This window comes from Doryrhamphus excisus, chromosome 11, assembly GCF_030265055.1.
Source record: "Doryrhamphus excisus isolate RoL2022-K1 chromosome 11, RoL_Dexc_1.0, whole genome shotgun sequence".
NCBI lineage: Eukaryota > Metazoa > Chordata > Actinopteri > Syngnathiformes > Syngnathidae > Doryrhamphus > Doryrhamphus excisus.
Genome location: NC_080476.1, coordinates 3,559,797 through 3,574,671, shown reverse-complemented (window position 1 = coordinate 3,574,671; position 14,875 = coordinate 3,559,797). Strand labels below are relative to the sequence as shown.

At 45.4% G+C, this 14,875-nt stretch overlaps 1 protein-coding gene across 1 annotated transcript; it reads right to left on the bottom strand.

Moving 5' to 3' along the window:
• Nucleotides 1-5,011: 5,011 nt before the first annotated feature.
• hunk (hormonally up-regulated Neu-associated kinase) lies at nucleotides 5,012-14,178 on the bottom strand. The gene is made up of 10 exons (XM_058088253.1): nucleotides 13,595-14,178; nucleotides 10,078-10,370; nucleotides 9,846-9,901; nucleotides 9,375-9,510; nucleotides 9,162-9,289; nucleotides 8,767-8,893; nucleotides 8,519-8,687; nucleotides 8,295-8,457; nucleotides 7,218-7,943; nucleotides 5,012-7,128 (listed from the first exon to the last, which is right to left on the bottom strand). The coding sequence occupies exons 1-10, from the start codon at nucleotides 13,835-13,837 to the stop codon at nucleotides 7,094-7,096; spliced, it is 2,076 nt and encodes a 691-aa protein (XP_057944236.1). The 5' UTR covers nucleotides 13,838-14,178; the 3' UTR covers nucleotides 5,012-7,093.
• Nucleotides 14,179-14,875: the final 697 nt, after the last annotated feature.

Below are 14,875 nucleotides of genomic sequence, written 5' to 3'. Positions count from 1 at the left end.
TTTGTCTATATGTGCCCTGTGATTGGCTGGCCACCAGTCCAGGGTGGACCCCGCCTCTCGCCCGAAGACAGCTGGGATAGGCTCCAACACCCCCCGCGACCCTCATGAGGATAAGCGGTAGAAAATGAATGAATGAATGAATGTCTGTATTTAATGGCAATTTAGCATAAATACTACGAGCACTGTTTGAGTGGAGATGTACTTTGTACAATGTTGGCTGTCACATAAAACATTAATAGCTTTTGTCAAAGTCGTTTTAAAAGTGATAAAAGGTGGATCCACCTGTGCTATCATAAACCTGGACACTGTATTGTTTTATACTCTCCTCTTTAAGGAGGACAGATTTCTATGCAAAAGATATTTAAATTTTATTTTATTCTGTAAATTGTGTTACTTTTAACATCCATTAATTCCCCATGTATTAGTATTACTCTAAAACAGCTGTCAAATTACACAGTTAAAGGCACAAAAAAGCAGACCAAGGAAAACATCAGCAGTTGATGACTATCTCTTAAAGGTGATGTATTAGCCTCATTTTTCAGCCCTTTCACTTGTGGACTCCTATAGAGCAGCTACACACGATAACCAGCACGGAAAGCTTTCTAGTTCTTCCAGAATCTGCACCTATTCAGCTGTATTTCTTTGGATTTTGTGCTTTCCGCGAAAACGATCTGTTTTAATGTATTCCACCTATGGCCGGCCTCTGGGAACGCCCACTCTACTGTGGTTGGTCACACTACCGAGTGCTTAGAAGGACTTCTGCTTTGTGCCCCTAGCTAACCCAACCCAATTTAAAAGGAGTTGATAAGAAATGGCAATTTATCTTTTCAAAATGTCTACTTTTAACATACAGCCATATGTGTTGGATCCTGAATCCAAAACAAAGACTGTACAGTCCGAAGTTTCTCAAGAAGCGAAGTTACTTCAAGGCGTCTCTCAATGGTAAGTAGCTTTAGCATTTTAGCGTTTTCTACAGCATCGTTAGTGTGTAATGTTTTTTTGCGGGACTACCAGTGTTTAAAAAACTCGGGTAGAGCCACTAATTGTGGCTGCAAGCGCTTTTGCTCCATGACTTACACCAAAAAAAACACAGTTAGGACACTGATAAACTGTTACTTACTGCTTGCTCTTCTGACTCTTCCACGCGACCAGGTAACGTTGGAAAGGCGTCAGATTTCAGCAACAGTTTGTCAGCTGTTCACAAAACAGTCCTGTGTGAAATGCAGTTTACAGATTAAGATATTTATCTCTTGCTGGTAGGGAATCCGGAACTCGAACCACTTGTGCCTGAAGGTGGCGCCTTTAGGAATTGTAAACAAATGTGTCTTTACCTTACACCCAAAGAAAGACTTTTTTCTGAGCCATTGTTAGCAACATTAACAGATAAGCAAAACTTGGAGAAGGGCAGGGAGGGCAGAGAGCTTATCTGGCTTACAGACATGCCCATATAAGGAAGTTCGCCTCTCTGTGACATCACAAAGGGGCGGTTTGACCACGCCTTTTGAATCTGAGCGTTTTAAGCCATCCCAAACTTCTTTCAGGGATCACTTCCAAATGAGCAAACCTCATTATCTGAAACTTTGACATCGTTTAACACGTGAATACAACATTCTAACTACATTTATGGGTCAGAAAAGTGGAAAATTATTATTATTATTATTATTTTATTATTATTATTATTTTTATTTTTATTTTTATTTTTATTTTTATTTTTATTTTTATTTTTATTTTTATTTTTATTTTTATTTTTATTTTTATTTTTATTTTTATTTTTATTTTTATTTTTATTTTTATTTTTATTTTTATTTTTATTTTTATTTTTATTTTTATTTTTATTATTATTATTATTATTATTATAACATAATGTAATTATAATGGGTCTGTCTTGCTAACACACCTCATACACACTTGGTTTGCTAGAGAATAAGAAGACAGAACTGAAGGGATCAGCGATGCCAGCTTGTATTAAACAAGTCCGAGTTCAATTCCACCCTCGGCCATCTCTGTGTGGAGTTTGCATGTTCTCCCCGTGCATGCGTGGGTTTTCTCCGGGTACTCCGGTTTCCTCCCACATTCCAAAAACATGCTAGGTTAATTGGCCCCTCCAAATTGTCCATAGGTATGAATGTGAGTGTGAATGGTTGTTTGTCTATATGTGCCCTGTGATTGGCTGGCCACCAGTCCAGGGTGTACCCCGCCTCTCGCCCGAAGACAGCTGGGATAGGCTCCAACACCCCCCGCGACCCTCATGATGATAAGCGGTAGAAAATGAATGAATGAAAGTTACGTATCGGTGTCACCTTTGCATATAATGTACATACATAATAATATAATATTTGCACATCACCGTGGTGCCTTCCAGGACTGATGAACAAAGTGCGAAATCCTAATGCTTGACGAACAACATATCAAATGAAACATGTCTCTAACAGAGACTCGTAAGACATGAAAGCACACATCGCTCTTCTCAACGAGCAGTGGGTGCTACTGTGGTCCACCACCGCATTGCTAAGCACTCACAGACTTCGAAAATCTGGAGTCCTATTTCTGGAATAAGATAATAAAAACCACTCTGTCCCCCCCAGTGGACTGTGGAGGTCTTGCTGTTAGCGTGTCCAGTTGCTGCCAGACGTAAAGTCCCGTTAACCACGCCTCTTTTTCTTGGCTTAAATAAAAGAAATTAAAGTGGGATTGAGAGGCAGAAGAAGACGGCAGCCTGGGAAATCAAGGATGTAATGTTTTGGTCGGCTAAATGTTTCCCCCTTGTAGACGTGCTGCATAATATTATATTAAATATCAACTTTATGAAATGTCAACAGGCTGAATGCTTCTGTGGTGTTCTTGGTTTTATCTCACACACCGTTTGACCTGAGCATTCGCTTTGCAATCATCTCCATGGCAACATTTTGCCTTTAATTGTTGTGTGAGTAAGCAGGAAGTCATTGTAATACATTTACATGCTGGATTATCAGCTCTAACAGCTAAAAGCTAAATTGTTCCAGTCTAGCTCTTTTCAAAGTCACTTTCCGGATCTTTCAGATGAAAAACGAAATTGCATCAAAAACGGATGCAACTCCAGGCACAATATTTTCCTCCAGGAAAAGTTCTGATACTTTGTTGTAATAGTCTGTCCATAGGTATGAATGTGAGTGTGAATGGTTGTTTGTCTATATGTGCCCTGTGATTGGCTGGCCACCAGTCCAGGGTGTACCCCGCCTCTTGCCTGAAGGCAGCTGGGATAGGCTCCAGCAACCCCCGCGACCCTTGTGAGGAAAAATCGGAAGAAAATGAATTAATGAATTTGGGACCTGGGCTGCACGGTGTATGAGTGGTGAACGTACAGGCCTCACAGCTAGGAGTTCGATTCCGCCCTCGGCCATCTCTGTGTGGAGTTTGCATGTTCTCCCCATGCATGCATGGGTTTTCTCCCGGTACTCCGGTTTCCTCCCACATTCCAAAAACATGCTAGGTTAATCGGCCACTCCAAATTGTCCATAGGTATGAATGTGAGTGTGAATGGTTGTTTGTCTATATGTGCCCTGTGATTGGCTGGCCACCAGTCCAGGGTGGACCCCGCCTCTCGCCCGAAGACAGCTGGGATAGGCTCCAGCATGCCTGCGACCCTCGTGAGGATAAGTGGTCAAAATGATTTTTATGCTGATATGGGGCCGATAATTATCGGTACCGACATCCCTAATAATGATTTATTTGATGTCATTTCTTTTTCAACATGGCGGGTGAGGCTGTGGCTGACGTGCCTCATGCCTCTGCATTTGTCGTACTACTCAGTGTGAATGTGCTGGGTGTGTGAGTGCGGGGTGAGAAAACTCCCCAAAATAAGCTCCGTAAAATCAGTTTCCATTATTCTCTCTGAGGGGGGTGCTTTGAAAAGCACTCTTCTTGTCTCTTTGTCACGTCGACACAATACTATACAACTTCAATTGTTACAACAACCACAAATCTTATTTTAAGGGACTTTTAGGGATTATTGTCCCCTCTCCGAGCAAGTACACTGTAGATTTTGAAGGAACAAGATGTGGTTGGCGGCTTGTTTGTCTTCCCACGGAGGTTTGGACTAACAGTCGGCCTGATAAACAAAAGGCTATAATGCATCGGGAGCCTCTTCTTTATCCGCTTAGCGCGGCGCCGACTGTTTGTGTCATCCAGTGCATGTGTTTGTCTCAGGGCTGGCATGACACCCTCCCACCCCAATACCCTGCCCTAAACACTACACCCGCCCCCATTTGTCTCGTCAGGCCAATATGACCCAAAGAGGTTTATGGCAGTGACGGGGGAGCCACAGCTGACTGGATTAAAGTCTACAGTTTGTGTGTGGGTGGGGTCGGGGGTGGGCGGCAGGGTTCCCCTAATATTGTCCAGAGGGTCCTTCAGCTGTTGCAAGGATACGCTGTTTTTGGTATTTTGTTTTTTTTACCCTCCACCACAGGTGTCCCGTAAGTGTGAAAGTTAGCTTTAGCCACTTTAGCACCTCAGCAACTAAATTTGGTCACTTAATGTGGACCCACCCCTTTTTGGGAGAGGTGTCACAAGATCTTGTGTAAAAAGATCTTGTTCAGGAAAAAAAAGATAATCAATTGGGATGATAAATGAGGCGGCACGGCGGTCTAGTGGTTAGCGCGCAGACCTCACAGCTAGGAGACCAGGGTTCAATTCCCACCCTCGGCCATCTCTGTGTGGAGTTTGCATGTTCTCCCCGTGCATGCGTGGGTTTTCTCCGGGTACTCCGGTTTCCTCCCACATTCCAAAAACATGCTAGGTTAATTGGCCACTCCAAATTGTCATAGGTATGAATGTGAGTGTGAATGGTTGTTTGTCTATATGTGCCCTGTGATTGGCTGGCCACCAGTCCAGGGTGTACCCCACCTCTGGCCCGAAGACAGCTGGGATAGGCTCCAGCACCCCCCGCGACCCTCGTGAGGAAAAAGCGGTAGAAAATGAATGAATGATAAATGAATGACACAATAAATGAAAACACAGGAAGAGAGTTCACTGTTCCATTGAACAACGGAATGAACAGAGTTTGTCAGTCTGTCTTGGTGGGTGGAGGCGGGGCCACGAGCATACACACAGAGTGCCATGTATTATCATATATTTCTGATAATGTCAAAATCCCATCTCATCCCATGAAGTGATCTCATCCCTACTTCCATCCATCCATTTCCTTCGGGCACAAGGGGTCAGCACTCTCAGTAGGGAGACTCCCGGAGACATAATCCCCCCACCCCCTAAAATATTTCATTTCAGTCAGACGTCAGGGTGTGCAAATAAGAGACAAAGGCATTAATGAGTTCAATATAAATATTTAAAATAACTTTTTACAGCATAGAAATCTCTTGACAAACAAACAAAACCATCCATTACAAAATCTTACAAAAGACCTCCCCTCCAGTAGCAATCTCTGTATGAACCCGCACCAAAAAAAGTACAAAGACGTCGTCATTCATAGAATTCCTTCATGAAATCATTTCAAATTTTGACAGTCACAACATTGCATGCAACTTTTAAATTGGAATTTTAACAGTGCGAAGCCCGAAGCACGTAAGATGGCTTTGTAGAGACGGATGACGGGAACATGGAAGTCTTACTGCTATTTACATTGTTGTTTTTACATCTTGGCAAACAGTTAGTTGTAACACTTAAGACTATTGCACAAACTACAGCATTAAGACAAAAAGGAAGTGGATTGTGTTTCTTTTTTTAAAAAAAACAAACAAACAAAAAACATTGTCTCACCATTTTCTCGAGGTGAGTCCAGTTTTTCTAAGGCTCAATTTATTATTTTTTTCCATACAGCCAACTCTTGGTTTTCATTGAACATTTTGCCTCGGTTGTTGGACAGTATTGCACGTAACAAACTAGTCGGCACCCTAGCAGTACGGTTGCTCGATAACCCACCATGGGGCCAAAGAAAGTTGCTTTTGACGACTTTGACAAAGAAGGTGATGTACGGGAAGTCCACATACACAATAAGTTGTGTCCATTCCTTGTTTTCTGCATGTATAATTAGAATTATTCTATGTAAAATGTATTTTTCTTCATGTTTTTGTGTCTGTAATGGAATAATTGAATTGACATTATTGCCTATGGGAAAATTTGCTTTGTTTTTTTGTATGTTTGGGATTTTCCTCTGACCTTCTGTGACAAATTAACAATGAAAACCAAGGATCCGCTGTATTTTTATGTTTTTTCTTTTCTTTAAAAGTGACTAGAAACAGGTGAGACAGATGTCCACATAAACACGGGTTTACACATTTTGTATATTTTTGCATTTTGGCCTTTTATTCACATGCATTTGCATTTTTCAGCACTTGTTCATAGATCGCAAAACTAGCCTCATTGTTGACTGTTTTGTTAACTTTATATTCAAGTATGATACACAAATGATTCTTCTTTTTCTACATTGATGACTGCCATTGTGTCTTTTCCAGAAATGGCTTTCCTCTGGCTCTTGATTGGCTACCATGCCCTTTACAGTTCGGGCTTATAGTTGCTTTGGCATGCACTTGACTTTTTGCTGATGTGTTTCCAGAAGTGTTTTTTTTTTAAATGTACTGGTGTACTAATGGACATACTTTAACTGCCAGCCAGTAGCAGAAGCGGAAGCGCTCTGGTATAAAAAGTCAAACGGGAAGGATGAAGGTTGCTACGACAACCAAAAGACATGGCACCTACTTGTACTTAATCGTCGTCACAGTCGAGCGTGAGGTAAAAGGTGGTAAACAACTCTGATTCCCAGACATTTTGGTTTTTCCAGGCTAGTGCAGCGAGCTCGGCCTTCCAGTCAGCGCTGAGGAATACGGCGGTGCCGGCTGAGCTGGAGGTCCGTTCAAGGAGTTTTAAAAATGATTTCACAGACGACACAAAACGCATAGACGTGTATTCAGGGAGGGGGGAAGAGCTGGGTCGTTTAGCTGGTGTGAATCAGTCTGCGGCTCAGTTATTATTACATAACTCAGTGTATATTACAGTGTGTGTGTGTGTGTGTGTGTAGTACATGGTGTCCTCTGTCCACTCTATCTAGGACATTTGAGTCATTGCTTCAGGACGCGTTCCAAGTCTCATTGTCCTGACGTCACCTGAAGAACCTTTTCAAACCAAAGTGGCTCACTGGTGATAAAAAGAGACACAGTTGACAGTTTTTAAAGACCTTACGTCCAAATGAGACGTGGTTTGTTAGCAGAGGGTCTTGAGTGCACCTGAAGCGCAAAGGAGCGTCTGCATGGGGTAAGGAGGCGGGGACACCACTTCCTCTACGACCTGTTCCGGTCGGAAGGTGAACGGCTGCAGCTGGACCTTCTTCTTCAGCATCTGTCCAATCCCCATGGAGGGGAACTTGCTGCGGTGCGTGGGGCTGTCGGGGTCGCTGCTGCTGCTGTTGGATGGGGGACTGAACGCCGACGAGGGGTTGAGGGCGCTGAAAGCAGACCTGGGCGGACTGAAGGCCGAGCTGCCGGCTGGACTTCCGATGGTGCTGGGAGGGCTCCCGCTGGTGTCGGAGGAACCGCACCAGTCGGTGGAAATGCTCTTCTTTGGCTGCGGGTTGACGATAAGAACGGGCGGACTGGGGATTGTGGCCTTCTTCAAGTAGGACGAGTCCGGCTGGAAGGCGGAGACGTGGCGCGGTGGCGACAGAGTCCCGTTGGTCAGCTTGTACCACGGCGACACCGGAGTGTCTTCGATTTGCTCGGCTTTGGAAAGGGAGCCGAAGGAGTGCATGCCGATGGGCGATGGCGCCGGCGGAGCGGGGATGTTGTGCTCCGGACTGGTGTTAACCGGCGGGAGCGTGGCTAGGCGCCTCCGCTGCTGCGGCGTGTTGGAGAAGAGAGGCTGGATCTCCAGGTATTCCATGGAGGAGGACGCAACGGTGCCGGGCGGAGCCAGGGGTGAGTTACGATGGCCACCAGTTATAGCACGTAACAGACCTGAGGGGGGGATAATTCAACTGAATAACGTTGCTTCTCAATGAAACCGCTAACTGGACACACGTGGTCTTCATGAGTCTACACTGTGTCAGTTGCTAACGCTCAACTAAGGAGTTGTGTTTTGTGTGTTACAGTTGACGGGTGTCCGTGAGGTGCTTCCTCTCAGGTTGATGCACGGAAGGGGAAGGTGGTTGGATGGATGTACAGACAAACAATGGAGGGATGGACGGACGACTGGGTAATTAACAAGAACATGCATGCTCAGTCAACCTACCCTGTATGAGAGAGGGGACACGTCAGGTACAACACAGACCACAACACCAAGACCTGTACGGGAAGGCGAGCCTTTACCTGTGCGGGGCTTCTTCTCCTTGGTGGGTCCCTTGCTCACCGCCAGGTAGACAGGCGTCTGTTTGGGCGGGATGGTGAGCTTGTCCACGTGCTTCCTCCACTGTGTCTGGAAGTATTCGTTCTTCTGCTTGTCCCCTTTCTTCTTCTCCTGGAACTGCATTTCCTGAGCGGAAGCACGACTGTCAGACAAACGTGTTCCTGAAGAGCCAAACGATGTCACTTACCCTGTACTCTTTGGACAGTCTCTTCATTTTCTTGTTGAGGAGGAAGTACACGGCCAGGGTGTGGCAGGCGCGGTTGGTGAGCACGGCGCTCAGCACCTCGCTGTGCTTGTACGCCATCTTCTCCGTCATGTGCAGCAACACCGTGTGGTTGATTTCCTCAATGTGGATCCTTAAAAAAAAGAAACGTTTGTAGGTTAGAAAAGCGGCGCTACTTGAAACAGTTGGGCCCATCGGAATCTTCCGTCTACCTGTTGAGGTACGGCGCGCCTGTGTTCTTGTTGGCGAGCTGCAGCCAGGAGTCCGCCATCACCTGGTGGATGTTGGGCCGCTTGTTCGGGTCTGGCTCGAGGAGCTTCTTCAGGAGGCAGATGGCGGCTAGAAAACACAAACAAACGTCTGAGATGCATGACAGCACTTGGATATTACATAAGAGATACGCCATGACACACCTGAGTCATCGGCTTTATTAAATGACGCTCACGCAAGTAGGCTAAGCCCGGTATTATTACGCTATTACGTTATTATTGCATCACACCCAGGAAAGTGGCTTTGCTGTTATGCAATGCCAGGTATCGAACAACATTCCTCAGAACCACAACTGCAAAACTGTTAGCATTCTTTAACGCTAACAAGTTTGACCTACCTGTGGAGAGTGATGGCGGTAGAGGGTTCATCTCCTTGTCCACCATCTTCTGGTGCAGGGCCCGCAGACTGAAGGGCTCCACGGTGAAGGGAAGCGTCCCCGTCAACATGGCGTACATGTTCACCCCGCTGGAAGAACAACACATCCGCGCTTTATTATTCAGCACCCTAATGGATTCTTCCACTCTATTGGTTTAATGAGCTAAGAACTCACATGGACCAAACGTCCACTTTGGGTCCATATTTCTTCCTGGAGAGCAGTTCAGGGGCGGCATAGGCGGGACTCCCACACTGGGTACTGAATGGATCAGAGTATCCCAGGATGCCGGCGCAGTTGCTCAGTCCAAAGTCTGACGGAAAGGAAAGAATGTTATTCCTGGTTTTACTACGCCGGTTTGTGGGCATGCCATTAGATAAATTGCCTCATCACACACCCTAGCCAGAGCACATTAGCACTTTGGTGGGATCTTGCGAGGGGTTTAAAAGCACATTAAAGTACTCTTAACCCCCCCCGGCACCACATGGGGCGGCTGCTAGACGCCAACAGCTGAGAAGATCTTGGCAATCGACCAATACGCCTTCAGTAATTGTTCTTTGCTGTCACAATCTTCTGCCTTATGAATGAATGCATGAGTGTGCAAGTGAGGGGCAGCAGCAAGGACAGGAACGGGCGGGAAACGGTTACCTATGAGCTTTATGTTGTCCTGCTCATCCAACAGGAGGTTTTCTATCTTCAGATCTCTGCAGCACAAAAGAGAAAATACGTATTCACTTGAGGAATCAATACATTTGATCATATTAACAAATGTCTACATGAAGAACAAAAAGTATGGATGGGTTAAAGCTCTTTGTTCACCCTGAATCTTAATTCTTCTTCTTAACAAGACATTTTGGACAACCGTACAGATGTCATGTACCTGTGGACCACGCCCGCCCTGTGCAGGTGCTCCACGGCCAGCACCAGCTGCCGGATGTACTTCTGCGTCTCGCGCTCGTCCAGCCGCTTCTTGTCGTAGATGCGGTTCATGAGGTTGCCGCCGGGGCACAGCTCCATCACCAGGTAGTAGCTGTTCTCCGTCTCCAGGATGTCCAGCAGCTGTGTGATGTTGGGGTGGCGGATCATCTGCTGGATGTGGCCCTCGCGCCGCAGGTTCTTGGTGACGTACGAGTCCTTCTTGGCCTTGCGCTTGTCGATCACCTTCACCGCCACCTGGATGTAAGGACAGATGGATGAAGGAGTGAGTGGCCGGAGCAAACTAGTGGACTAAGTTAGAATCATCCAATCAGAATACCCTGATGTCATCCCCATACTTGAACTGAATGTAGGTATTTGCTTTTGGGAGTTTCAAGCAATTTCCTAACATTCCCTCACAAGTTGTTTGGGAATACCAGTTGCTAGTCATGAATGAGCATGAGGTCACCGCTGAATCCTGGGAAAACATTCCACAACACCATGCTAACAGGTGATGAACGCCACAACTTGACACCGAGCCCCCGTCTTGCAGCTGCTCCCAATGTGACGCACAACGCAGGAGCGACTCAGCCCCCTGAGGGTCCCTGGACGGGGGGGCAGGGGAGGTGAGCAGTGTGTGCATTCAGCACGAGCGTGTTGTTGAACTGTCATAAAGCAGCCGAAAAGCAAATGTTATCCGATCTGTAGAGGAGGCGCCAGGGGAACCAAATGGGAGCCATTTGCCTCCAGGTGACAACTGGCACTGAGGAGAGGGCCAGGAGGAATTCGGTCCCAGAGGAGAACAGGCTCCTAAGCTGGAGAGTTCCACTACATACTTCTGTGGTCTGATGTGTCAACAAACCTGAAGAGCGTCCTCTAAGAACACAACTCGAATAACGTCTTTGCGGAACTCATTACATTCTACGACTGTTCTCTCCTTGCGTGCTGTCTAGACACGGGTTCAAGAACGCTGTTGCCGACCATCCGTCTGACAACAAATCATCTCAAGGAGACACAAAATTAATCACCATGTTGTTAATGACGTCGAGGAGCGGATGTTCTGTCCTTCGGCTTGTCTGTTTGTCCTTTCCTCACCTCCAAATAATCTTTTTACTGCATGATTGTGCATGCTAGTATATTTTGCATTAGTGCTAGTGCGAATAATAGTCCCACTGACCGTAAAATTAAGATGGTAGTATGAATACATTGCCACTATCACTATGCATTGTTGTACCCCCATCAATCCATCCTTTTCTGTTGCTTACTGGTCGTTTTCAAATTATAGTACATACAGGATGTATTTACTGGACAGAACAAAGCACCCTATCTTAGCTCTGTTATAGCTGACAAAGCAAATGTGTCATGTCTAAAATAAACTTCTCATTAATAATTCATTTTATTTTTATTATATGCCGAGGACCATTAAAATAATGAGCTGCGTGCTGAAAATGGCCCGTGGACCGCACTTTGGACACCCCTGCTGTACAGGGACCATGCTCTTTTATGCAACATGCCTACAAATAAGGTTGTGTCCCTTTAAATAATAAACATAATTGTTTGCATCGAAGCATTAAACGCATCTTGTTTACATCAGAGCGAGCATGGGGGGAGATGGGTCACTGTATTTACAGTAGGCTATGTGAGCCAAAGGGGTGGGGGGAGGGGCATCAGCCGGGGGGGCGTTCAGTTGTTTATCAGGCTCCCCTCAGACAGAAAAAAGGAGGGGCCGGGGCAAGACATGGGAGGAAAGTGGGTTACAGACATCAAAAACATGTGACCCCCCCCCAACCCTCACCGCCCACGCCCCAGCACCCCATGACCACCTCACTTTTGTACACCACTACAGACTTTCTAGGGATGTGAAAAAGAAACCGCATTTTTCTTCTTGAATAAACTCTCTGACCCCCCCCCAGTAAGGCAGTGAGTGCATGTGTGATTGCATGTGTTTGCATCATCCTCAACAAAGAGGGGAGGGGGGGGCACATAAGGTGAGCATCTCTACAGTGTAAATGAACCACTGTACAGTATGCTGTATAGGCAATATAACATAGTGCGTGTAAAGACTATGTTATATGTTGTATAGGCAGTATAGTATAGTACCGGTTTACAATGTAATATATAACGTATGCTGTATAGGCAATATAACAGTACATGTACAGACTATGTTACATGTTGTGTAGGCAGTGTAGTATAGTACCGGTTTATAAGGTAATATATAACGTATGCTGTATAGGCAATATAACATAGTACATGTACAGACTATGTTACATGTTGTGTAGGCAGTATAGTATAGTACCGGTTTACAATGTAATATATAACGTATGCTGTATAGGCAATATAACATAGTACATGTAGAGACAATGCCATAGAGAATGTTGTATAGGCAGTATAATATATTACCTGTTGACAATGTAATATATAATGTATACCGTAGGCAATGTTATATTAGACAATGTAATATATAATGACAGTATGTATGGATTGTGTGAACATGATGTAGCCAACAGGTAGCCATGTGGCCTCCATTGTGCTTCACAGGAGAACAAAGGCAGCTCAAGAGTGTCCAACAGTGGCCTTCAGCAGAGCCCTGCGCTGGCAGAATCCTGATGAGGTCCATTTATCAGAGCCCGTCATTGCATATGCAAGCAGCGGCGCCGCTCCCCCATAGGTCCGCCAACAATGTCACCCCTCCCACCCTCCCTCGCTGTGCCCACTTCGACGGTGAGATCACCACAAGCAGGCAGCATGCGGACAAAGACGAGGTGGTGTATCGCAAGGTTGCTCAGCGTTGCAAACACACGCACACACACAAAGGATGTCAATATTGTCACTCCGGAGGCTCAACCGCATGAGGTCATTAGTAAAGATGGCAAACAGAGATGCTGACTTTCTCCCAGGGGACACTTGGTAAACATATTTCTCTTTAAACTGTATGTTAGAAAAACATGATGGAACTGAACATGCCCGGAGGTATAGACAACCATAATGTATCCTACTGGGCAACATCTGAATGTTCATAATGATCTCTAAAAGTTCCAATTGGATTAATTAATGTTGCTTTCTTCATCAGATTGTGCACCACAACAAAACAGGAAAGATAATGTAACAACGTGTTTGCGTCATACTGAAAGCTGTTTCAAACATATTGCTTGGCTAAACAATATAAGCTATGTGTAATGCAGTGGACTTTTTTTTACACCTCAATATAATAAACACTCCCTTTGTTGTTTCACCTGACAGACTCCAACAAAAGAGTGCTGACTTTATCTACAGAGGGAGCGGGCGATGATCATTTCAAAGATGATTTAAAGCTATAAAATAGTAACACAAAACATGTACACAAGTGACAGCTGAAGCTCTCCCCTGCCATTAAGTTTAAAAGCCATTACGTCCTTGGCCGCTTGCCACAAATGGTTCAACTAACCAAAGCCATTAACAGTTTAAGGAAGTTAATCTAACAAAAAGAGTGAGTTGTTGCTGACCTTTTCCCCAGTGAGAGCATGGAGACCCTCCCTGACTTTGGCGAAGGAGCCCTCTCCCAGCTTCCTGCCGATCAGGTAGTTGCCGACCCGCTTGGTGTGGTAAAAGTTTTTCAGGATGTCGGCGGCTGGGCTGGCCAGCGAGGCCGGGAGAATGCCCTCTGCCCCGCCGCTGCCCTCGTGGGTGCTGCTGCCGCTGCTACTGCTGCTCCCCTCCAGCGGCACGTCGCAGTCGGCTACCGGCATGGCTGCGTCCTCGCCGTGCGTCTCTTGTGCGCACCTTCGCGGGATGGGTGTTCTCTGCCGAAGACGCTCCTGGTACCGAGTGAGTGGGTATCGCCGCTAATTGAACAAATAAAGACAGTCTGGGGCCGGGGTGGGTTAGGTGGGGGCGTGCGCCACCTGTTCCTCCAAAGGCATCCACTCAGCACTTTTTGCAAGCTTAGAATAAAGTGACTTCCCACTCAGAAACTATGACGTCATGTGTCTAATCGTGTTAGATTCTAAATTTTAAAAAGTGAACTTTATCCGAGAGCGTCTCCTTTGTGCGTCTCGTCTTCAAGTGTTGTTTATCAATTTGAAGAAGCCACTTTCCCGGTTCATAGGTGGGCGTTTCATGGAGGGAGGGGGCAAGGTTTTAGCCAATCAGTACCAGTGGGCGGGGCTTGTCTGCTGAAAATGAGGAAGAAAAACACCGTCATAAAAACCACATGAACAAAGAACACGCCTGGACTGTGGAACGCTTGTCTTTTTTATATCTAAATTTGATGTCATGTGTATCAAATAATACCCAACATGGGAAGCTGGTCAGGTTTAACCAGATCTAGAATGCTTTTATAGTAAAATACACCATTCAAAGTAAATATTTTGCAACTACTTTGCATGGGTGTGAAAATATTAGCACAACGAGGCTTCGATTACCTAATTAACAAAGAGCAGGAGGGACATCATTCATTCATTCATTTTCTACGGTGCTGGCAGTTTATTTTCATTTTCACTTAAAATCGCACAATGTACATAAAAACAGTAAAAACAGTGCAGTTAAATAGCAGCAATGGAACAATGAAGCAAAAACAGCAGGAAAAAAATGACACAATTTACTCATCAATGCAGCCATTATGTCGCATTATGAGAGCTACCCTGGTGTTTTATTTTGTCACTTCAAATATTTAAATATATTTGCATATTTATCATCTCCTTTTATCCTTTCCTAGAAGGAGTGCACCTGTACACGGTCATTGATGCGCTGAGGAGGTTGAAAGATAAACAAAGAGAACCATATGA

What these genes read in the sequence shown, in the direction of transcription:
- hunk (XM_058088253.1), bottom strand. Translation starts at nt 13,837, where the DNA reads ATGCCGGTAGCCGACTGCGACGTGCCGCTGGAGGGGAGCAGCAGTAGC. An exon ending in GACTGTCCAAAGAGTACAGG is followed by an intron (nt 8,458 to 8,518) that starts GTAAGTGACATC and finishes GCTTCCGCTCAG; the next exon opens with GAAATGCAGTTCCAGGAGAA. An exon ending in GGAGAAGAAGCCCCGCACAG is followed by an intron (nt 7,944 to 8,294) that starts GTAAAGGCTCGC and finishes TCCCCCCCTCAG; the next exon opens with GTCTGTTACGTGCTATAACT.